This window comes from Mastomys coucha, unplaced genomic scaffold (assembly GCF_008632895.1).
Source record: "Mastomys coucha isolate ucsf_1 unplaced genomic scaffold, UCSF_Mcou_1 pScaffold8, whole genome shotgun sequence".
Taxonomy (NCBI): domain Eukaryota; kingdom Metazoa; phylum Chordata; class Mammalia; order Rodentia; family Muridae; genus Mastomys; species Mastomys coucha.
The window spans coordinates 34852544-34878314 of record NW_022196914.1 but is presented as its reverse complement, the minus strand read 5'-3'; the positions used below and the strand labels follow the sequence as shown (position 1 = coordinate 34878314).

The window sequence follows — 25771 nt, the reverse complement described above, 5'->3', positions numbered from 1 at the left end:
TTGTAACACTAGAACACTACAGAACACAGTGTAACACTGTATGACACTGTATTCACACAATGGGAGTTGGGGGTGTTTAACCCTGTTGTAACAGACTCCAGTGTAGTACATTATCCATGAAGATCCCAATGCAACATTGTGACACTGTATCCACACAGCTCCAAGTCTAATAATGTTCAAAAGCTACATGATTTCTGATCCCAATGGAACCCAGTATCCCAAAACCCATAGAATTGCCCCCCCCAGCCAGGTAACACCCCACCTCACCCACTGGGTAACACTATGTCCACTCACTTCAATTTCCACTTGGTTTTGAAACTGGCACAGAGTGAGCCACAGGATTTTCAACCTTAAAAACAGCATTGGATAATTTTACAACATGGTTAAAAAGTAAGGCTCCTAATTCTAATAGGTGAATGACTCCAGATTCTGCCCAGAGCCTCTAGGAGGTGCTGCTGGACAGTGAACCTGGGAGGAATGGGAGTCTTTTAAAGTTGAAAGGTCCCCGTCTCCCCAACCCCCCAAAGACCGAGCAAAGATGATTTTATTAACTAGGGATCTTCAGTTTTCTGGTAAATATTTACTTTGGCCCTTTGGTCTTTGGTTATTCTAGAGAGCTATACACTTCCCTTGCCCTTCTGCTTTGACATCCTTGGCTCCAGGAAGCCCAACCTAACCTAGGCAGACAGAGTTCCAAGCTTTAAGTCATGCCATGGCCTATTTGCCTGACTTCCAGGGTCCAGGATCTTCAGCGTTATTGCCACTACTTGTTTGTCTGAATGGAATTACAGAGCTACCCGAAGTTCCCATCCTTGAGGTCACATTCTCTTCTCTCCCACTCAAAGTCCGTCATCCCCTAATTTTGAGCCAACCTTTTTCCGTCCCAACATGTCAGCCTGAACCCAGGATGAGATACTGGAGCCCAGTTCCAAATACTCCTTTCAGGCCGACTTCCTGTCTCAGAAGTGGTGGTCTGAGATCATTGGAGTGGCAGTGCCCCAGCACTGTGCTCCAAATACTTAGAAGGCCTAGGAGCTACCTCGCATCTGACTTTACATCCTCCTTGAAGGCCTTGAGGCTGTATTGTCCCTGGATGGCCCCTTCTCCCTACATACAAATGGCAGCTCCAGTATTATGGACATCTCTGACAGCCCGGTGCCCCAAGTTTGGCTACTGTTGTTTCTCTTATTCCATCAGGTTGATAATCAGGTTGATCCTGCAGCCCACAGCACAACTGATTCTCAGTTTATGTGCTTATAGGATAGGGATACCAACTCTAGAGGGCCACCCTCACCTAGCACATGAATGTCACTGCCTGCACAAAAGCCACCATCCCTAAATACCAGGCACTGCCAGGTAGACAGTACCAGATGTACCAGGAGGGTAAGGGAAGGGCTCAGTTACCTTCCCGTGGGTGCTGGCGTCGAGGAATTTATATCCCCAAAATCCAGGAGTGTTACATAGCCACACGGGAACACTTAACTTTTTCACAATGAGCAGACCCTAATTGCTGTCAAGAGTAGTTTTCACATTTGCAAAAGTAACGAGGGCACAGGGAGTCACCAGCGGCCTGTGTATCCACAGAATGAGAGGACAGACAGGATGACACGGTGTCCGACTTACGCTCCGGGTCCTTGCCACGTCCATGTGATGGTATCCTGGGAGTGAGGAAAGCATAAAGGTCAAACATATAGAGTCAGACATGTGAGGGTCAAGCTCATGCAGCCCAGAGATGGAGTTATTGCCCTCCCACATTAACATAGGCAGAGTAGAGGAATCTTGTGCCCTGTGTCAGGGCTCAACCAACCCAACACCTTAAATGTCCATCTTTCTCTGAGACTGCCAATTCTAACATTGGCTTAAGTAGGCTTGGTAACCATTACCCATCTCTCCAAAGGTATCCCAGTGACCTGTAATTCCTGAGTCTGCCATGTCACCTGCCCCTCTAAGATGCCCCACAGGCAACTCAGGTAAGGTCTGCCTAGACCTGGTCACGTGATTTCATTGCATTTGCTGCCTCATTCCAAGGCTGTATCCATACCCCAAGAGTCCAAATACAACCAAAGGTGTGCTCCTCCCAGGTCAACCCTGGGCTTCAAAGAGGGCCCCTGCCACCTATGAGACTTGGCTGCATCACCTTATGTGTGTCCAGAAGGATTTGAGAAACTACCCTCAGTTGCTACACCAAACATTTTCACAGGAACTGGGCGATAGTTACTGGACACCTCGCATGGCTTCTTTCTTTGCTTATTTGTTTTCCTACCCCGGTTTGGTCCTTTAGGCAGGGTCTATGCTCAGAGCTCTGGCAGTGGGGGTATATCCTGCAGCTAAATGGCTGAGAAAGCTCACACAGACCTTAGAAATATAAGCATAGGCAAATTTCCTGCGTCTCTGATAACCAAGCTTCCAAGGCTCTAGGAGACCAGTGAAGATGTATGCCCCTGCCCCTCACCCCGGGCTGACGAATCAACTCAGAATGGAAACCTCACTCCCACACATAGGCTGCCAGGCTGTTCCATTCCTGGGTGTTCAGACTCTGCAGAGGGCAGGGCCTTCCTCAGGAAACTAACAGGAAACAGACTCTTCTGTGGTTCAGCAATACTCAGTAGATTTGTCCAGTCTGCTAGTGCTAGTAACTGATGGTCCAGATGGTCCCTACTGCTTATCCATTTACCTCAGGGGATCTCATGCCTAGACAGGCAGGCCTGGCTCCCAGATGGGCAGGCTGGACCCTGTGTCCATGAGCTGTCTCTATTAGGCTGTGAGCTGAAAGGTTATCTCCCATACCGTCCTCTGCTTGTCACAGTGTCTAACTGCAGCACACAGGGAAAGCTCACTGTGGTAAGCACTTCCACTTCATTATCTCCACCAGAAGCTTGCTCCACTAAGAAATGCCACGTGTTTACAGTACCTCAGGGCTCTGGGGGCTCATATTCATCGACTGGCCACTTCTAACTGTGGAAGCCATCAAGGCCCACGACAGCCTGCTCCAAGAGTCACATCAGAAGGGAGGCTGCAGCTGGCATCTGTGAAAAAGGCTGGCCCTGACACCTCTCCCTAGGGGATAGGGGAAGATGGAGGGCACTTGGGAGAAAGGCCCAGTGGTAAAACCCAGCAGACCTTGCTCTGAGCCCTCCCTCATTCTGGAATCCTCTCTCCTACCAGCTGGGTTCCTTCCAGGTCATCCAGGAGCTCTGGACTCAACTGCCCTATCTTACTTTAAAACAAGTGAGTGAGACGTCTAACTGGAGCAGAGGACGCATAATAGTCAGTCACATGACCTCTACAGCCACCCGATTCCTTCTTCAGTCTTCTAGAATGTAAGCAGCCCTGGATTTTTAAACTGCCAGAATGTGAGCCAGGCTTCAGGGTCTGTGCAAAGTAAAACTTGGAGTGGCAAGACTGAGACTATTCTAGAACTGTTATAAATACACCACAGAGACAGCTTACACTTGGGACTCCACCTGCAGAGCCAGCCTCTCCCTCTCTGGGCTGAGGCTGTGTGATGGCGCCAACTGTTCTCTCAACTATTGTGTATGAACAAAGGACACAGGGACACGGCAATCCAGGCACAACCAAGACACCTATCCATCTCTCATTCCTCCTGAACTCCCTTCAACACGTGTCCCAGAACATGACTTACCAATTTATTCGGGTAGCGTAGCACCACGGGTTGGACAGGAACTCCAGGAATGAATGCACCTGCCAAGGAAAATGTAAGGGTCTCAATACTGGCAACAGAAAGTACTGGAAGGTGGAAGCTAGCTGTGGCACTGCCGAAGATCTTAGTAAACTGAGCTTTTCTGTGCCAGCTTTCCTTGTCGGTGAAGATATTCTTTGGATTCCCAGACTATTTCCTGTACCTCTTCCCTGTCCAGGAAAAGAGTTGCTAGTGTCTCAGTACCAATATGAACACTCAGATGGGAAGTGAGAGGCTCCAGTGTGTCTATACATCAGAGCTCAGAACTGTCAGGCCCTCTTCTCCATAGATCTGTGCTGTCCATATTGGTTTCTACTCACTGCCCATGACCTGGATTTGGGGTTAGTCACTATGGAGAATGAGGTAAACCTGGTCTTCTCTGGGGTAGGACAGCCTAACCCTGTCTCCATGTGTGACCAGCCCTGCCAGTCATTTCTACTGTCTATATATTGATGGGTTAACAAGTATGGCAACAATGTTCTATTCTATTTAAATAAGGATGTTTGAAGGCTCACAGCTCTGAAAACCAAGGTGTCAGGGACACCCATACACTGAGGGATGGGTATCGAAATGTGTGTATGCATACATGTGTGTGCATGTGTGTATGCATGTGTGTGTTCTTCTGGGCTGGTGGAAATCAGTATTCATCAGTGGTGTGTACCCATTCTGGGAGGGGAAGGTCCCGGAGGAAAGCTCTCTGGTTGCTTTAGCAACCCCCTCTATCCTTTAGTTCAAGCCCTTGATGATGGCCCTGGTTCAGGATTTCTGAACACCTCTGGAAAAATCTGCATATGGAATTGTCAAGAGTTTCTATCTCTAAAGCCAGATCTCCTTCCACAGTGGCCTAAGCCAGAGACAAGTGTCAGAACACATCAGAGCTGATGACCCAAGCTGTTTAGATTCTGCCTCAGGTACAAGATCCTACAACCTCTATGTTTAGCCTTCAGTCTCATCCCTGGACCTGCAAAGCTGGGGTCATGGCTGACTAGCATTTCTTTCCTTCTTTCTTTTTTCTTTCTTTCTTTCTTTCTTTCTTTCTTTCTTTCTTTCTTTCTTTCTTTCTTTCTTTCTTCCTTCCTTCCTTCCTTCCTTCCTTCCTTCCTTCCTTCCTTCCTTTCTTTCTTTCTTTCTTTCTTTCTTTCTTTCTTTCTTTTTTTAATTAGGTATTTTCTTTATTTGCATTTCTAATGATATCCCCTTTCCCAGTTTCCCCTCCGGAAAAAAAACCCTATTCCCTCCCCCAATCCCTGCTCACCAACCCACCCTCTTCTGCTTCCTGGCCCTGGCATTCCCCTACACTGGGGCAAAGTGCCTTTAGAGGACCAAGGGCCTCTCCTCCCATTGATGAATGACAAGACCATCCTCTGCTACATAAGCAGCTGGAGCCATGAGTCCTACCATGTGTACTCTTTGGTTGGAGCTCTGGAAGTACTGGCTAGTTCATAATGTTGTTCTTCCTATGGGGCTGCAAACCCCTTCAGCTCCTTGGGTCCTTTCTCTAGCTCCTTCATTGGGGAACATGTGCTCAATTCAATGAATGGCTGTGAGCCTCTACTTCTCTATTAGTAGGGCACTGGGAGAGCCTCTAAGGAGACAGCTATATCAGGCTCCTGTCAGCCAACACTTGCTGGCATCCACAATAGTGTCTGGGTTTGGTGATTGTATATGGGAAGGATTCCCATGTGCGGCAGTCTCTGGATTGTCCTTCCTTCAGTCTCTGCTCCATACTTTGTCTCTGCAACTCCTTCCATGGGTATTTTGTTTTACCTTTTAAGAAGGATCGAAATATCCACACTTTGGTCTTCCTTCCTCTTGAGTTTCATGTGGTTTGTGGATTGTATCTTGGGTATTCTAAGCTTCTGGGCTAATATCCACTTATCAGTGAGTGCATACCATGTGTGTTCTTTTGCGATTGGGTTACCTCACTCAGGATGATATCCTCCAGATCCATCTATTCCCCTAAGAATTTAATAAATTCATTGTTTTTTATCTGAGCTAACATTTCTATGTACATGGGACACAGGCAAGGGTCAGCAGACCTCAGCTCATATTCCATCACCAAGACCTGTCAACGGAGCCCCAGCATTCTCAAACATGCATGCTAGTGAACATGCTTATCACCTCAGGGGACTAAGCAGGGACCACAAATGCTACCATGATTTGCTGGTGTGACGGCAGTGTTCACTGCCACATTCCTTTAGACATGTGTCATGGTGACACTGTTCAAACTAAGTGGTAAGTGTTTAAAAGCCACTATTTTAAACTTCTCACATCTAATCTTGGGTGAATGTGTAGATCTGAATATGCGTAGTTATGAAGGCAAATATAATGTGGGAGACACAGATGCTGGACTGGCATCAGGCTCCTAAGCAGCAGCCAGCAGCAGAGGTATCCTCAAGAGATGCCTCTCCCTGACTCAAAAAAGCAGGAGTTCAGACCACACAAAGACTTCACATGTATCATGGAGTATGGCTGCAGGCTGGATGCTGGCCTGGTGCTAAGTAAATGGCAGGTATCTATGGTGTTAACTGCAGCTAGGCACCACACAGTTAGTCCTCGTGGGTAACTGAAGCACCCAACCTCCCCCATGATGTGTGCTGCCCTCTTTGTATCTACATTCCTTCTGTTTCACACAGGAAAAGTCCAGCTGCATCTGTGAAGTGTTCTTTTCAAGGTCAGGTAAATCCCACTATCACGGAAGATGCATGGTTTCCTCACAGCTACCTGTCATGGCTTGAGACACCCAATTCCCTTACAGTTCAGTTATACTCTGCCTGTGGCCTTGGGGACATGCCTAGGTATCACTATTGCGGTTTCAAACAAAATGGTCAGGGGCTTTTATGGGCCATACCCAGGATGAGGGTTCCAAGTGGGGAGGGCTCTAGACTCTCTCCTGCAGCTAGACCTTAGTTAGTCACAACATGCTACCTTAGCTCCTAAGCCTTAGAAAGAGCAACCATGACACATTGGAGAGAGAATAAGGGTTCCCTTTCTTCACTCTATCTCTTTCCATGAAAGCTGCCACCACTATATGTGTCAAGGAGGGGAGGACTCAGCCATGTGCACATGAGCATAAAAAGGGTGGCTTGGGGAGGGGGAAGACCCTGGAATTTACCATCTAGCACTAAAAAGAAAGGAAAGACCATGAATTCTGAAAGCACCTAAAACAGGGCAGTGTGATGCAGCCCAGAGCAGAATACTGGCAGTTGTGGCCAGTCCGACCCAGTCTGTGGGAGCTGGTGTGCATACCGCATGCAAAGAGAGTTTAGGGGTCCTATCCGCCTCTTAACAGCAAGCACTAAGTGCTACAGCAGAATCAAGGGCTAAACCTGTTATACCACCTGGGGTATACAAAACTTTTAACCAGGTCGAGTCAGGAGTGGACTCTGTACACTGCTGCTAAATGCTGGGACTCCATCTCAGCACTAGGCTTGGGGAGTGCCCCAAGAAAGTGTCCAAATTGATGGGTCACTGTTCATGCCCATGAAGAAGGAGTGCTGTTCTAAAGCACTGAAGAAGGCTCTGAAACCAGAAGAGTGAGCAACAGACCGGAAGTCCTCTACAGTCAGTGGGAGCTGCCAGGGCCCAGGGCACCCTGTATCCCAACAGGCAAGATCTTAGCATATGGGGCCTCACTGGTAAGGACCTCAGAGCTCAGGCGAACATCACCACGCATCATAGCCACTCCACTGCCTTCACAGTCTCCTCATCCTCCTGCAGACACTCTAGCTCCTGGCTCAAACACTGAGACTTCCTGTGACTTCTAAGAACTTGTCATATAAGATAACAATAGAGATTTCCATTATCGCCAGATGACATTACTTCAAAAGTCACGATTGGTTTTCTCTTTTCTGAGGAAGAAAAAAACATAACAACAACAACAACAAAAAACTACATACCAGGTTTGAAAGTAATGAGGCAGGTCCTATTTGTACATGTTCCTTCTGGAAAAATCATTATCTTAAAATAGGAAAAAAAGAGCATTAAACCATCGTACTTAAATCCAGAGCCCACAGGAGCCCACCTACCAATGTGCTTTTTCTATTTACTGACATAACTTTAGATGCTCCTGGAAAGGGAGGATCTTTGGAAAGCACCCCCTCCCCAGGGCTGGGGGGTGAGGGGAATGAAATAAAATGAGCTATTAAGAAAGTAAGCAGCAGTTGAAGGACATCAAGGTTCTCGGCCACTCATGCATCAGGGAAGAGGTTGGAGGCCGAGAGTGGACGCATCAGGGGAATATAGATGTTGGGAATAAGCAGGGAACTGTGCAACCACTGGGAACAACTAGTGTGAAGAAATTTCTGTTCCCATGGACGCGTCAGTGGCTGACTCACTGGCCAAGGCAGCACAGAACAAACTAAGACTCTCCACGGTGGAAAGCACAGCTCATACAGCTTTCATATCTGAGCCCTGAAGGGAAGGTTACTGATCCACTGAGGAGGCTGGATGAGCTTAGTGGGCATGCACAAAGACACAACAAGCACAGGTAAGCTCCTTGGAGAAGAGGGAGTAACATTTGTCTGTACAAGTGCGCATGTGAGGTGGGGTGTGTGTGTGTGTGTGTGTGTGTGTGTGTGTGTGTGTGTGTGTGTGTGTGTGCGTGCATTTGCCTGCCATACCTTAGAAGCCAGAAGCCTCCACAGTGTTTGGCTGTGGGCATACTTAGCATCAGATATGCAGTGCTTTTGAGCAACTACAAACAAGACATCCCACAAAACCTCCAGCCTCTACCTGTTGGCTCAAAGAGGAAAAAAATTTTTGAACACGTATGACACCAGGGCAGCTTAGGCTTCTAAGGGCCATGGGCAAAGGCAAACCTATGGATGTAGCTATAGCAGCCAGCCAACGGGACAAGAGGCTCATTCCAGGATCTAGAAGTGTTGAATTCCTCAGGTTCATAGTTAACTCAAAAAGTAGACTATACTCAGGGCAATCAGCAAGGTGCCACCCATCTGATACAAGAAGTGCACACTCAGGAGAATGTTTTCATTTCAACTCCAGACACAGAAACCCAAAGTGTCCATCATCAAGCACGCGCTTGGATGCACACACTGACTAAAGATGGAGCAAGGTGAATTTCAGCGTGAGAGACAGACAGCAGGCTTGTGGTTTCCTCTCTCTCTCTCTCTCTCTCTCTCTCTCTCTCTCTCTCTCTCTCTCTCTCTCTCTCTCTCTCTCTCTCATTCTCAAAGTCCACATCTATCAAAGCAAGCAGGATGGTTCTACCTGAGGCCACTTTCCATTCGACTGTGCCCGTCGCTTGATTTCCTCCACTGTCTTCCTTCGAGAGTCCTGGTCAGAGCGGGACACGAACACAGGCCGGATGTATCTTATCAGAGCTGTAGGAGTCGAGACAGGATATCAGTATGCATAGCTTCCAACTCCAGGCTTGAGCAGAGACCTCTCAGGGGCCACAGTGAGCTGCATACCCCAAAGACACCTAGCTCTCTGGACTATGCTGATACACGGAAGGTGAGGAACCTTCCAGTGAACTCCCAAAACCCTTGTGGCCTGGAAGAGCAATGAGTCCCCAGGACCATCAGCTAGAGCACAGAACACCTCATAGAAACCTAACCCCACTCAAGCACATGTTGTCTGTTGTTCCATTAGCAGAACAAGGAGATTCAAGTACTCCCAGACCTCAGTGTGGGCTGAACTTGCATCCTTCAAAGTCTGGGATAAAGCCCTAACTCCTGGTACCTGGGAATATGACCCTAACTGAAGATAAGATATTTGCAGACAATCAAGTTCAGTATATCGCCCTAATTAGAGTGGTCCTAATCAATGTCTGAGGTCCTTGTAAAAAAACAGAGGCAGAAGTAGAGAAGGTAGAATAAAGAGGAAAGATAGGATATATTTTCAAGCTACAATGTACCAAGGACTGCCAGTTGCCACTGTGTGCTTGTCTGCCAACACCCTCCTCTTGGACTTCTGGCTTCCAGGGTGGTGAGAACAAATTTTTGCTGCTTCTCTGCTGCAAGAACCCCAGAGATCACACACAGCCCTGGAGTAATGGCTACACCATGGTATCTCTACATCCGGTCTAGGTTTACGGCACTTATTCTGCCATGACTGACCAAACTGTTAGGGACCACCAAAGTAAGATCATGTAGAAATAAGATACTGCTCAAAACTCTCTGAAGAGGTTTTAATATGAACTGCCCTCAGGTAAGTCCCTGTTCTGAGACAAAAGGCAGAGGTCCCAGCGCAGCTGATCTTCCAGGACTGTTTTAGCTGTAGGTTCTTTTTGTAAGTCATTTTGAGACTTGAAAGGGATGCTTTGCTATTCTTTCTAGGAGGTTTTCCACAAAATGCAAAAATAAATAAATAAATAAAATTTTAAAAAAGGAAAGGAAGGAAATCCCTTGATTGTCGTCCAATAACCCACTGGGTCTCCACAACTCTTCTAAAAAGCCAAGCACACAAGGGATGCAATCATGTCTCCTTGCTGTCCTATCATTCCAGCACCTGCTTCATCCTTTCCTGTCAACTCCTCGATACTGCTAAAATGACTAGAGAGTAAAAGGGAAGAGAAATAGCCGGAAGCGGTGAGGCTGCTTTGCCTTACAACACCATCATTTTCCCAGAGGCGCTAGGGTTGCCTGGTCTCGCTGTCTAATGCGCTTCATGGGGCTGAGTACAGAGGCTTTCTGTGCTTCTGCTGGAATGAGAACGCTGACTCAGACAGTGGAAGATGCCTGCTGGTCCTTTAGGAAATCTGATGGACAAAGAGAGGCAGGAAGGGCTCCAAGGACCGGACAAGACACAATGAACATCAGTACACCCACGATGGTATCTTTGAGGGTCCCTGGCTGTGGTGGTTGGTATATGCTTGGCCCAGGGAGTGACACTATTAGAAGGTGTGGCCTTGTTGGAGTAGAACAGGTGTGCCTCTGTGGGTGTGGGCTTTAACACCCTACTCCTAGCTCCCTGGAAGCCAGTGTTCTGCTAGCAGCCTTCAGATGAAGATGCAGAACTCTCAACAACTCCTGTACCATGCCTGTCTGGAAGCTGCGATGCTCCCTCCTTGATGGTATGGGACTGAACCTCTGAACCTGTAAGCCAGCCCCGATTAAATGTTGTTCTTATAAGCATTGCCTTGGTCATGGTGTCTGTTCACAGCAGCGAAACCCTGACTAAGACAGGTTCCAGGGATAGGACAAGACAAAGTGATCATCTGGGCACCCAGGATGGTATCTTTGAGGGTTCCACTTTGATGGACAAGTTGCTCCTGAAGGCAGCTCCCTTCATGCCAGGAAGCCATGCATATTGTGTGAAGGGCCAACACAATCCTGCCCAGGAGGCCATGCATATTGTGTGAAGGGCCAACACAATCGTGCCCGAAGCTCCAACAGGCCTGTGAATATACTCTCACCCCTTAGCATTTTACCTCTAAACATCACTTGACCGGTTTGCTGGATGAACAGGTACTGGGATGGTTGGTTTTGTCAGTTTGATTTATCTGGGAAAAAGGAATCTTAACTGAGAAAATGATTCCATACCACTGCACTTTAGGGAAATCTGTGAGGCATTTTCTTGATTAATGATTGATGTGGGAGGATCTAGCACACTGTTGGGAGTGATAACCCTGGGTTGTATAATAAAGCAGGCTGAAAACCATGGAGAGTAAGCCAGTAAGCAGCATTCCTCCATGGCTTCTGCTTTGGTTTCTGCCCTGCATGAGCTCCTGCCTTGACTTCCCTCAGAGATGGACTGTGACCTGGAATGCAAGCAGAAATAAAGCCTGTCCTCCTCAAATTGCTTTGGTTGTGGGGTTTTATCACAGTGAGAAAAACTCCAAGACAAACACATAATCAAAGTTGACTCACAGAGAGACAGAACAGCTATGATGTTGGTTACTCCTGCTACTCATAGACCTAAAGAGGAAACCCTCCAGATATTTTCAACATTCGTCTCTTCAACAGTTAGAAGCTGTCTGTCCCAGGACCCAAAAGAGGACTGGAAGTTGGGACAAGCATGCCTACATGAGCCTGCTCTGAGATAGGATCCAGATCACATCCTGGGTTCTCGAGGGGTAAAGAGGATGCTGAGATGAATGCCCAGGATAGTAAGAACCTAATCTGGCACATTGCCTTCACGGGTAGCTGGGTAAGGAACAGACTGGGAGAATCTAATCAATATGCTTCTCCCTCTAGAGACAGGGTCTTGATGCCTTAGTCAGGTGACCAAGTACTGGGACTATAGGCACACATCATTGTACCTGGATAATGAACATTTTCTGATAAACTTGCCACCACCCTAAGTCTCATGTCTATGACCATGGAATGCACAGGCTTCAGAAAGAACCTTTGCGCACAATAATAACATCTCTGTAAAACCAAACAAACAGGCCATGGTATTTTGCCAGGGGCCATAAGCAGTGACATTAAGGGCTTGTGACACCTTTCAGGGTTATCAAGGTAAACTGTACATCTGCCAATTACAACCCCACCTTAGGTTCCAAAAAATTTCTGGAATTCAACCTAACTTCTCAGACATGTGCAATAACATCCTCTATCTGTGACCATACTGACAGATCTACAGCTCAATTTCTCTCCAAGGGCTTGGTCAAGAAGGGGAGCGACCCTGCTTGCTCAGAGTTGTTTCATAATCCATGTCCGTACACTGGGCTGCTCATTTCTGCCTATAGGATCTGCTGTGCCACTCACAGGTGCGAAAGTTACACACAGTCCCACCTTCTGCCTTCTTGCTGGCCTCTCTGCAAGGTCCTGGCTAGCTAGATCAGGGGACTGATACAAATGCTTGACAGAGGTGAGACACTCCCATCTAGCACTCCAAACAAACCACTAGTCAAGCCCCAATCTGGTGTCTTTACCTCTACACAAGTCAACTGGGTACCAACACCTTGGAGATGAAAGGAATTCACCCAGGGTCCGTGAGCATTGGATGTGCTTACGATACCGACCACAGTGTTGCCTGAACACATGGTAAAAACTCACATTTCCCATGGGTGGGCATGACGACAGCTCCCAGGTAGAAAGCCCATAGGCTGTGGAGGCCATGTTTGCAGTGGGCTTAGCCACAGCCAGATGCCTCTGAAAAGTCACAGTTCTGTTGGGGGCATGGATGTCTGTGTTTGCCTGAGGCTAAGGACCTTGTCTGCCATCTGCCTAGGCTCTAGCCTCCTTCACCATCTGCTTCCCCATGGCCATGAGCCAGTGCCTTAATGTTTCCATATGCAACGGGGAGAGTGCCTGCCTGCTCAACAGCAAAGGAAAAAAGATGAAAGTGAGGACATGTTTTGAGTTGCAGGCACACCTGAAAATCTAGTGCCCCGAGATAGTATGAGAAACATTTCCTCATAACCCTGCCAAATTGATAGCAGGCTGTTTCTGTGGTTAAGTCTAGGAGAGGCAATTGGGTCAGGGCCAGATCAGAAGGATCAGTGCTGGGTAGTTCAGAGTGGTAGCCGAGTCCTTTCTTCTGCACATCTCCCAGGCAAACATAACTCAAGATTTTAGAGGTTCTCTCTGAATTCAAAAGAGCGGGAGTCTCATACATACAGGGAAATCAGGATACCAGATAGTATCCTGGCTAGTTTTATGACAACTTGACACAAGCACAAGTCATTTTGGGAGAAGAAACCTCAACACAGAAGATGCCACCACCAGATTGGCCTCTGGGCAAGCCTATAGCGTATTTTCTTAATTAGTGATTGATGTGGGAGGGTCCAATCCATTTTTGAGTGGTGCCACCCCTTGGGCAGGTAGTTCTGGGATATATATATATATATATGTATATATATATATGTGTGTGTGTGTGTGTGTGTGTGTGTGTGTGTGTGTGTGTATAGAGAGAGAGAGAGAGATAGATATAGATATAGATGTATATCAATATATATCAATATATGTCGATATATATATATCAGGCTGAGCAAGGCATGAAGGAAGATCTAGCCAGTAAGCAGCACTCCTACATGGTCTCTGCTTCAGTTCTCTGCCTCGCTTGAGTTCCTGCCCTGACTTCCTCCAGTGATAGATAGTGATGTGTCTCTTCAAGCTGAAATAAGGCCTTTCTTCCCCAAGGGGCTTTTTGTCATGGTGTTTCAACACAGCAATGGCAAACTAACTAAGATATCAGGAAGCACCTGTTTTCAGATGACACTGGCCACACAAGAATGAAACCTATGGCTCTATAGTGTACATGAGGCTGCTGAGTGGCTATGTTCATGAGACCCACAGAGGCACAGTTACCCCAGGACATTCACTCACAGACACAGAGTGCCCACACACCAAAGCAGGGCTGTGGACCATAGCATAGAGCCCTTCTGCCAAGTCTGGCTCTCTTCTCACCATGTACTCAGGAGATTCATTTACCAAGATGAAGGTACGTACAGAGCTGTGGGTCCTCCTAACACAAGCAAATATCAGGTTGAACAGTCCTCCTTCCACTGTTCTTGTGGGACACCACAGTTACCACAATCATCACAGTACCCAGTTAACCACCACCAACCACCCCCTGGTGCCCCAGCACTGTACCTCAAGTCTAGAAACTTGCCTGGGAACCACTTCTCAACCCCAGAACCTGTGACCATGGCCTTTCAGACATAAAGTCTACGCAGATGAAACTGTGGATCTTAAAATGAGACTACCCTGGATTATCTGCCGACAGAATTCTTAGCTAAGACACACACAGATGAGGGCCAGAGGAAAGCTGGCCATGTGACCAGACAGACAGGACAATCCCTCGTGGAGAGTCTGCAGGGATTCCCCCTTATACACACAGCGACCCTGGGCTTGTGGTTCCTAGAATGTGACAGAAAGGCCTTGTGCTACATTGAGCCACTCAGGTTTTGTGATCTGACCAGCAGCCCCAAGACACTGCTATTCCTGGTCTGTAGGAGTCACTGGTGCTCAGGAGCAGCTGCCCAGATGTTCAAGAGACCCGAACTGCTGTGATTTAGGAAATGAATGCTTGCAAGACAGACTTCAGATATGCATCTCCACATATGACAGTAGCGGGGGACATGTCAGTACTGATAAATGAAGAAGCTCATGCCACAGGGAATCACAGTGACAAAACTAGCAGAGCCAGGGCCTGTCAGTGAGGTATCTTACCCACTCCCAGGGTCTCACCCATTCCCAGGGGGTGCACCCACTGCCACAGTCTCACCCACTCGCTCGCTCACTCACTTCCCCAGATTGGGATGTCTCTGCTCTCTGCCTTCATCACAATGGAGGACATGGTCATGGTGACTGGAATGGCATCAAAGTAGGAGGAATGTGGAGCCAGGGTGAGGATTGCAGCCTCAGTAGGCAGGGCCTGCCGCCCCTTCACAGCTACACGGTGGAAGCCGCCAGCAAACCACATGGTGCGCATGATGGCCTTGAGCAGGAAGTCCACGACCCTGTAAGAAATAGGCAACACTGAGTTCCTGTCACAGCACTGGCACGGAAGAAGCAAGGGAGAAAGATGCCGGAACCTCGGCAGAGGCACTCACAGCTGATGCCTCCCACCTGATCTGACAGACAACCGAAGGGCTTTGTCCACCACCGAGCAGCCTGCAGGTGAACACAGCTCCTTAGCATTGATACACATGCCAAGGTCAAAGATACCCACACGTTGGATATCAACAGCTCAGGTTAGCACTCAGCCACGCATGAGTAGAAACCATCAAAGCACATGGAACACCCATTAGAAGCTGCGTGCTGTCAGTTGAGAGCAGGGGTGGTACCCTGGTGAGCCTTCCAGACCTCTTTCCATGGCTGTTCTCTGCCTAGGAGGCTGACCACAGGAATCAACATTCAGCTTTTGGAAGGACCTAGACGGTCACGCATGAATGTAGAAGCGAGAGAAAAATGGCCTAGACCATCTATCTTGCTTTCCTGTGGTGTCCCTTTTAAACACATGAGAACTAAGGCACTCGGCCCTGAGGGTTTTCCCTTTCACTCACCCCCAACAAGCACTCGGGCACCTTTCAGGACACCCCTGCAGTGACATATGGAATGAGCAGGCCTGGGTGGAGCTTGGTCCCTTAGCTAACCAGGCAACCGAAACACCCAGAAAAAAAAAAAAAAAAGGCTAAAAAAGAGCTCAAAGCCTGGTTCCTTGATTTTTCCCAAAGTGCTAAGTCCCTGGAGGTTCTGTGAGAGGACCCCTAACAGATCTAAACGGTGGCCAATCACTCGCTGTTGGTACAGAGCCCCCCACCCACTGCAGAGTCACTTTGGAAAGACCTTTGCTTCCTTGGAGGATAAGTAGCTGCTGTAGTTACAGGAAGACACCGGGAACCAGATTCAAGGCTCTATTTCCAGGGACGGGGTGATACATGGGTATGTACTTCCCAATGTTAGCTGGACATGTGGAAACAGACAAAAGTAAAATGTACAGCAACTGAAAAGGAGGAGAAGGCTGAAGAGGCGGGGGTGTGAGCCTCTGGGAAGCCTACACTGACACAGGAGCCAGTCCTGGGAGAGCAGGAGGAAGAGGGGGCTGGAAAGTAAGGACCATTACCGCCTAATCCTGAAGACCCTTCATCCTGTGGGAACAAGGAGGGCAGTGAACTCTGGGCAAGGTCAGAGGTCAAGTTTATAGACAGGCCTGAAAAGAAAGCTCCAGGAACACAGAGGAGAAGGGGGCAGCATGGGAGCTAACCATCTCAGTGCTGAAGAAGACCTGGGGCTTTGGCTACATCCAGAAGGTGCAAGAGTCCCGATACAGGGCCTTGCACTCCCAGGTGAAGGGCATGTGTGCTGCACTTTGGCCCACTAGAATGCCAGATAGAGAGGAGAGCATCCGGTTGTCAGTGGTTCACCAAGTCTAAGTTCCTCTCACAAATCCTCTTTCTGGGAAAAGAACCTGACCCTCCAGAAAGTCCTCAACAAAAACCAAGTGGGGGCAGGACAGGGGACGGACTAGGCCTCAGAGACAGATCTACCCGAGAGGTGCAACAGGTATTTCAGAGAGTGGTTGATCTGGATGCCCCAAGAAGCCAGCACTACCCCACAGTATGGCCCGACCATGGAGGGCTTGGAGAACTGAGGCTGAATTGGGGGTGTGGGGGTGGTTGATACTCTTTCTGCCACAAGCAAGAAAAAGAGATATTGAAACTGCAAGAGGAAAAAAAACCAAAAACAAAACAAAAACAAAGGCTGTAGTCCAAATGCAAAGCAAAGAATGTGTGTAATTTAAACCTTTAAATCACAGGGTGTGGCTAGGGTGCCACAGACAGAGGAAGTCCCCAGGATGGAGGGGGATGGAGGAGACTCCTTTCTGAGGGTAGGAGGTAGGACACTCAAGACCTTCAACTTCACAGTTGGGTGATACTGCATCTTATCAACCCAGAAACTGAGTCCCAAGGACCTCTCAGGAACAAGCCCTGCCCCTTCTCAAGCTGCCCATCAGTCAGCCAAGAACCAGCTAGAGAACCTGGCTGGCGGCCTGACCCATCCTGGGAATCCTCTGGTGGTAGAGGAGCCAGTCTAGGGGTCACTGCTACCAAGAGGCAGCACTATGGCTTTTATGACACTTGTATTTTGAAAGTAACTTAAAATAAGCATCTTTTAAAAAACTGTGTCATTCACTGAGATTTTCAGGAAATGTCTGATTGCTACCAACTTCATTCAGGAAAAAGAAATCATCTTTAACATCAATCTGTTCACAACAGCTTTACTGAGCAAACGTAACACGAGCCTGGGTCTGAATGAATCTGCTGCAGTAACTCAGCAGAACTTTACTCTGCAGCCAGTTATTTTAAAACCTGTCTTTTCCTAATTCTGTACCACTATAACTAAGGCTTCTTATTACTATGTCTCCTTTCAGAAGTCAAAAGCACCCATGAGAGCCCAGGGCCACAAATCCACCGAGTTCCCACAGATCCCGAGTGACAGTGTCTGGGGCTTCATGTGGCACAGCACTGTACATGAAGGCCCAGTGTACATGGGTGCACTGCACATGACACTCTCCACATATGGACACATACTCATCTATATATACTCCAACCTGTATAATCAAATGATTGTATATACACCATTCTCATCCATGTACATATACATGTATACATGCACACACATACACACTCCAACACATGTATGCACTCTACACATATGCACACTTCAACATGTACACACTCGCATACTCCTAACTATACACACATATATAGTACAATAGACATACTCATACATGTTCAAAACACACTTACGTATGTATGTATGTAAACATACTCCCACACTGACATACACTCTATCATCTTCATATACACATGTGTATTCCAACACATATACATGCACACATACTTTTACCTGTGTATACTCATACATGTACATACAGCAACACATATATAACACATATTTCAACACCTAAACACATATCCATACTCTCATCTAAATGCACACTCCAACAGGCATACACACACACACCGACGCATATTCTCATGGGTGTACATTCATATATGTACATGTTTCATATTCACACACTCATCTACACACTTGGCCATACACCCTTACACACATGTATACACATTCTCTCTCACATGGAATGACATGTACCCTGAGCTGGAGGGAAATTATGGTCATAAGAAATCTTAGCCTCTTTACCGCACATGAAACTTGCATCACATCTATGCAGCAAGCTGTTGTGAACAGACTGAGTGACTTAGACACCCAGGAACTAAGCTGTTGGAAGCAGTCTGCTGTGGCCCTTTGTAGCTTGCTGAAGCCCAATGAGTGTGCACACAGGAGAGGCCAGGGGAGCATGGGGAGGCAGGTAAGGAGTTGTTCAGCCTAAGTCACCAACCTTGAAGATGGTCCTATTGCTCTGGGACTCTGAGTTGGGATGGGAAAGAGAGAAAAGGGTGATCAGGCCTTTTCGGTACCAGGCAGCATGTGGACCTGAGCAAGTGACCTCAGTCCCTTGTCACCAAGAGCCAACACCTGTTACCCAAATACCTTTAAATTCACCCAATTCTGCTTCCCAGCATAACTTCTAGATTCAGCTGTAAATGTAACTTTTATTCGCCAGATGTAACTGTCATCACAGTGGCTTACTTCTGAGTAAGCACACATTTTATAGTTCTTTCTGAACACTGATTGGCTAGTTCCACTTAGCTGTTCTGGCCCAAACTCATCTCCAAACTGACTGACTCAAATTGGCTTCTCTTGGCTTCTGGATGGATTATTCTGCTCTGTCTCTAACTCTGGCCATCTGTTCTAATCTTCTAAAGAACATTTTCTGCTTATTCTGTTCGCACCTGTAACCTGTTTCTGTAAAACTGCCACCCCATCTGCAATGTTCTCTTAAGTCACCTGTCTTTCCTGTCTGCTATCATGAGAGTTGAGTGTATCCCATTTCTGGCTCATTCTGTTGAATCTTTCTCTGATTCATTACTTTGTCTGCCCCTCAATTAGACATCACTTTCAAACATGGACGCATCCTTCTACAAACTAACTTTACCTTCATTGTTTAGGATTAAAGATATCTTTAAGGGCGTGTCTGTATTGTAGCCAGAGAAAGGCTACATTAAAGGCATGTCTATATTCCAGCCAGATCACACAGACCTGAAAGATCTCTGGATGTGATTCCTTGCCAGAGCAACCATCGTGCTGGATTAAAATTCCTCTATACTCAGCACGCTCAAACACAGGATCTGGTTTAGCCTAGATTTGATGTGCTTGGTTATATTTCATACCAGACTCATACTTTATGGTCTTTTGCCTTTTAAAGGATTGTCACAACAAAGCATGCTATTCAGAGGATTAGGAAAATCTCAGACAAATAGGGAGAGCAAGCAACAACTTCCCCCCTGACCAGCCTCACTTAACACTCACACTGGGTGCTCACAGATCTTCAAGTCTGGCAGTGATCTGACATCCAAAGAGCTGGAGTCTAGAAGATGAGGTCCCCTCTTGCCTCTCTCCTGAACAAACATCTTGTGCATCAGGCCCTCACAAGAAAAAAAAGGCTGGGCGGTTTGGGTGAACACTCAGCTCACAGAGCAGCACCAAGAGATGACATTTTAGGTTTTGGGGCTACGGAGCCCCCCATACCCACACAACTCATGTCCCTGTGAAAGTAGCAAATGTTCAGGAAAAAGTTATTTGCATAGCAGCCAGATTTGGCCTATAGGCCTCTCTGTCGGTACTTCCAGCAAGAATTTATTTGTCTTTCTGAGCTGAAAGTGTGCTCTAGAGACATCAACAGAGTATTCTTAAGAGTTCTATGTAAGATTCCTGTGTCAGGTAGAAAGACACAAAAAAGAACCTATTTAAAGTGTCTATGGTATCGTGACACTGTGAGTGGTTTAATGGAGCCTCCAGTTTGGCTGTGTTCTCAGCATACCCATCTTCAGACACATGAGGTTCACATGTATCTAACACTTATAAGCAAGGCCCAATTTGGGTCTGAGAGACACTCAGCCTACAGCGACAATGTCCACCATTCAAGAGGAGGTCCCACTAAAGCAGGACTGTCTGGCTGCAGCTATTCTAGCCAGAGCGTCAACTTTATCAAGTCTGGTCATAGAGCAGGCTTAGATATCAAATACGGGACTCAGTGCAGGCTTGTCTACTTTCAGTGACCCCAGGTGGACAGGGTGTGTCAGCTACTATCTGCCACTCAGAAGGTGCTCCCCTTGAAACTGCTTTAAATATACCTAGAAGATGTGCTCCTTCCTCAGCCCACAGCACCTACACTGTGGGGGCTTAGGCAGGGACCTGTGTCACTGTGATGCTGGGTCAACTCTGCCTAAGTAAGAGCTGCCTACTCTGCCTAAGCAGATTATGTTCTGCAACTCCCACCAGTAGATCCAGAGCTGGTTTAAGGTGGCCTGGGAGCTCTGGTTTGAATCATAAGGCCATCAAGAGACAGAACAGGTTCTGGAACACTGTAGGCTATGGTGGTGGGGAATTTCTGTGCTCTGGGACATGGGTACAGCAGCTACCATGACCCAGAGAACCCTGAAGATGAAGCCTAAAGACCAGAGCAAAAGACAGGAAGGGACAAGCTAGTTCCAAAGAAAGCAGCAAGAAGATAGCATGTCCCAGTAAAAGCAGGCTTAGAAAGGGAGAGAGAGGTCCACACTGGCTGAGCAGTGACATTGTGACAATAATCATGGCATGCACGCATATGCACACTCATGTACGCATGCATGCATGCTCGCGCGCGCACGCGCACACACACACACACACACACACACACACACACACACACACCATGCAGACTGCCAGCCAAGAGAGCTACTTACTTCCTCCATAAGGCCAGGGGCTGCTCTGGCTCCTTATCAGGAGGTCCCAGGGAAGCCACGAGTGCAAAGGGCCAGGCCAGCAGCATCATGAAAGCAGCGAACAGGAGCCGGATGGGGAACAGCGTCAACGTCATGAAAGCCACCTGGGAAAACAGGTGTTATTTTTTAAGCACTCCTGCTTGAGAACAGGTTGGAGCTGCCTGTACCCTGGCAGAGCCAGGTCACAGCTAGCCAATGCACTGTCATCCCTGTGGCTCCCATTCTCCACTCCTCACTAAAGACACTGAGGGTACTTGGGGAACAGCAAGGCAGAGCTTGACTGGCACTTAGCTCTGCTCCGACTCTGACAGCACATCCATGCAAAGGACCTGGCACCCAAAGCTGGAGCCCAAGCACCCAGTGCTGGAGCCAGGCTCCCATGCCTGTTCAACACATAATACCCTCCCTACCTTTCCCTAATATCATTATAGTGGAGCTAAAGATGAGTTCAATCCCAGAACACAAGTAAAACAGCTAGGTGTAGTAGCCCAAACTTGAAATTCTAGCACTGGGGATTAGTGGGACTTACTGGCCAGCCAGCCTAGCCTACTTGGTGTCCAGTAAGAAACCCAGTCCCAAAAGTGCCCAGGGAATCACAGCTGAGGTTCATTTGATCGCATGGCTTTGACATGTATATGTACTCATTCAGAAACTGTTGATGTGAACAAAATAGTATATGCAGACCCAATACTGGTGAAGCAGTGAGGGCTGAGCGGATCAAAGGAATAGAAGAGTCAGGGCAGTTCTCCACCCAGAGCCCAAGGGAGGCATGGCAGCAGGAGGCTATAGGACCAGGCTGTTGTTGCTGCATTAGTAAATGGAAGATATTTATCACAGCCTTAGAAGTCAGTGTAGACCTGACACTGAGAATAGTCAATCCACAATGACACCTTTTAAAGGCCCACCAGTCGCATGTGGCTTGAGGACAGGACAGATCCAGCTTCTAATATGTACTCCAACACACAATTCACTCACTGATTCACTCAATGATTACATATGGCATCTCGTAGCTGGCAATGACTCTCCAGTCCCACATAAGCCAGCAGTGGGCTGTCTGATGTCTTTGGAGGTAAGAACATTATCAACACCTCTCCTACCTCTATTGGGACATAATGCTTATTCTTATGCAACATGCTAAAGTGCTGTGGTCAGGGTTCCTCTAATGTCAGATGCTTGCCTGCAATACTAGGAAGCAACCTGCTAGGGCTTGTATTAGGGGTGCTGGGAGGATGCCTGTCAGAGCTTGTGTTGGGGTGCTGGGAGGATGCCTGTGAGACACTTCTAATACCTCGCTGACCCTGTGCTGTTGCAACTGCTGCTTCCTACTGACACATCCCTGCCTAGCTTCTAGGATTTCCAGGATCCCAGCTTTGAAGAGTGTGGTTTTCCCCTGGGTTAGTCTTGTTTATTTTCCATGAGGAGTTTTCCCAGAATCCCTCAGCAGGCTTCCTGACAATGCCAAACTTGAGAGTTGGAGAGGAGGGAGGTCTCTGCAACATCACTGTTTAGCGTGTGGGGAGAGATGTGAGCTAGGGAGGAAGCCCTTTGCATCCATGTGTTGCATGGGGGAGGGGAGCAGACACAGCAGCTCTGCAGTGTGTGGGTGGCTTCATGCAGTCAGAAAGTACAGCATGCTGGGGAGGTCAACAGGCCTTAGGTGTCAGGACCGTCTATAGGCCTTTCCTCTGTACTCTGCCTCCACCTTTACTCAGGGCTGGCCCTCTAGCTTTTGTCTGTACCTCAGGGAGCAGTGAACCCTCCCCCAGGTAACCCAGGCAGGACTAAAGAGGCTGCCACAGTCCTTCTAGAACCTACTACTGTGCCTTCTGCCCACATCTCCTCAAGCTATCATCTTCAGGAGGACTCTGCATAGCCACTGGTCTTTACATCATCAATGCCTTCCCTGGTGCAAATGGGTTTGAACAGTCTAGGGGACCACAGGCCATAGGAGAGGTTGATGTTTCTGAGGCACTACAAAGGGAAGCGGCTAGCTTGAAGGCTAGGATAATATTCAGAGTAGCTGAATTTGCTGGTGATTGTGTGGGGTGTGGGGAGGGAAGCAAAGCTTTAGGCAGCCACAAAGGTCATTCTTAGAAAATGAGGCTAGACCGAAGAGCAAGAAAATGTCAGACAACTTTCCAGATGCTCTGCCTTCCAGGTGTGTGTGGCCACCACCAGGGCAGGGTCTTCCTCTATCAAAGACTGCAAGACATGTTTTCTTACTGTAGATTATGGGATTAAGAACTGTCCACATCAAGAGCATAGGGTGCCAGAGGGAAGCTGGGAGGAAGACAGGGGTCCACTTGCCATACCCAGGAAGCCCAGGGTCATGTTGGATTTGTGACATGTGTATGAGGTGTCCAGGGCCCATTTTAATATGCAGTATGGCTGCCCACCAGAGGAGGTTAGGTAACATGTGCAGACTGGCTACCCTATACAGGAACTGGCCAGGAAAGAGCTGGCCAAGAGTGGGAAGGAAGGAAGGGAGGGAAGGAGGAAGGGAGGGAAAGAGGGAGGGACAACCTGGTTCTACAGGACAGATCAAAGAGGGAAGAGACATGGAAGAAAGGACTCAGCCATGCTTCCAGGAGACAAGGCTGGGCTTAAGGTTTCAACTCCATGAAAATTCCATGGGCCCAGAAGGCGTTGGGCCACTGACACTGGGACCTATAGCCCAGTGGATACCTGTTGACTATAAGGAGCCACATCACTCTCAAAGATGCTAAGCCAAGCAAACCATGTGGTCATCTCCCATGTGAGCTGGAAGTGAGGAACTAAACCACAATTCAGGAAAGAATTACACTGGTCCGAGGCTATGTTAATTTAAACTGTCCTCTGAAGGTTGATTGTAACAAACCAACCCAGTAAGAGATACAGTCTAGATGACTAGGCATCGGTATACACACAGAGGCCATCACAGTAGAGGAAACAGTCTGAACTAGATTTTGAGGGCTCCCTTGGGAGGGAGGCTATGACCTGCACCCAACAAGAAGATTCTGTCCAACAGCATCTACTCCACATCAATCCCATGAAACCTAGGCTCCCTGTGAGGCTGGGCCTGGGTCAAGGACAGGAGGTATGGACTGAAATGTAGTACCCAATGCAGCAAACATGGACACAGTAGCAAAGGTAGGAGTCCACAGGCCAGGGCAGAGCTTCAAAGCATCAATGAAGTCAAAAGACACAAGGGCTAGGGCATGATATACGCAAGGACATTTGCTCATAAGCGTGCACACACGTGCGCACACACATACACACACACACAGTGACACATGCAGATACACATTCACACACCCATTGATAGAGAGTGATACAAATACACATGCTCATACATACCAGTATATATACGGACACATTCATATATGCACTAAACATGTACATATAAATACAGGTACACAAACATTCCAATTCATACAACATGGAGACATTCATATTTATATGCATACTAAACACAAATGCATATATACACATGCATACACATATACCAATACACATAATGTGGACACATTCATACACACACTGAACACATACATATACATATTCATGTACACAATGATAGACAGAAACCAATACATACAATATGGACAAACATTCAATCACTGAACACACATACACAATACACATGAACACATACACACCAATATACACATTTCATACACATACTGAACATATACAGTGATGTATGGACATACTCACATACAATGACCACACTCACATATTCACACACACTGCATAGTTAAACATGTATACACTGATATACATCTAAGTCAATATGTATTACCATGGGCACATTGAACACACAGTTACTCATGTACACACATATACTAACACACATAACATGGATATGCATTCTCACACACACACACACACACTGAACACATGAATACTATCTTAGTTAAGGTTTTATTGCTGTGAAGATATACCATGACCATGGCAATTCTTATAAAGGAAAACATTAAATAGGAGCTGGCTTACAGTGTGAGAGGATTAGTTCATTATTGTCATAGGAAGAAGCGTGGTGGCATGTAGGCATACATGGTACTGGGAAGGAGCTGAGAGGTCTACATCTTGATCCACAGTAGTAGAAGGAGATTGCTACATTAGGCCTAACTTAAGCATATATGAGACCTCAAAGCCTGCCTTAACAATGACATACTTCTCCAATGAGACCACACTCCAATAGACCACACCTCCTCACAGTGCCACTCTCTATGGGCCACATATTCATACACATGAGTCAAAGGAGGTCATTCCTTTTCAAACTACCACAGATCCATAGGCATCCTTTACTCTCTCCACTGCCCCTGGGAGATACCTCCAAACCAGCTCTTACAGGTGAAGCTGGTCGCTGCTGAACACTGAGACCTACAATATTCCTCCTATGAAGACTGTCCATCAGGCAGTCTGCTATAGACACTAGGCAGGATCAAGGAAGACAAGTAACAAGCAATGGGGCACTGGAGTGGCATGTGGGGGCAGTTAGCAAGGCTCCGACAAGAGAGTGAGAGAAAGCAAAAGGCTAGGTCCCCAAGGAGGATGCTAGGTAAAAGGAAACCAGGGGGATCAGTTCCTGAAAGCCAACAAGACAAAGACCAGCAGTAGTCAGATAATTTTTAATACCCTGGCCCTGAGCCAACAGAATTGCTTGGTGGGTACAGATGGACAAACTTAACAACCTGAGTTTGATCCCTAGGGGTTACATTGTGAAACGAGAGAACTTACTCCTTCAAGTTGTCCTCTGACCTCCACATGAATGCTATGTAGCACACACATCTCTGTCTGACTGTCTCTCTCTCTCTCTCTCTCTCTCTCTCTCTCTCTCTCTCTCT

At 47.4% G+C, this 25771-nt stretch overlaps 1 protein-coding gene across 2 annotated transcripts in view; it reads right to left on the bottom strand.

Annotated features, from left to right (window-relative positions):
* Nucleotides 1–25771, bottom strand: part of Lpcat1 (lysophosphatidylcholine acyltransferase 1) — a 51699-nt gene that overhangs the window by 13714 nt on the left and 12214 nt on the right. The window contains exons 2-8 of one of the 2 annotated variants that reach the window (XM_031359844.1): nt 20904–21046; nt 14857–15071; nt 8930–9042; nt 7600–7660; nt 3644–3702; nt 1624–1658; nt 295–349 (exon numbers count right to left, since the gene is read on the bottom strand). In XM_031359844.1, coding sequence (XP_031215704.1) covers nt 295–349; nt 1624–1658; nt 3644–3702; nt 7600–7660; nt 8930–9042; nt 14857–15071; nt 20904–21046 — 681 coding nt within the window. The remainder of the gene's footprint in view (nt 1–294; nt 350–1623; nt 1659–3643; nt 3703–7599; nt 7661–8929; nt 9043–14856; nt 15072–20903; nt 21047–25771) is intronic. The other variant, XM_031359845.1, reaches the window with a different exon arrangement.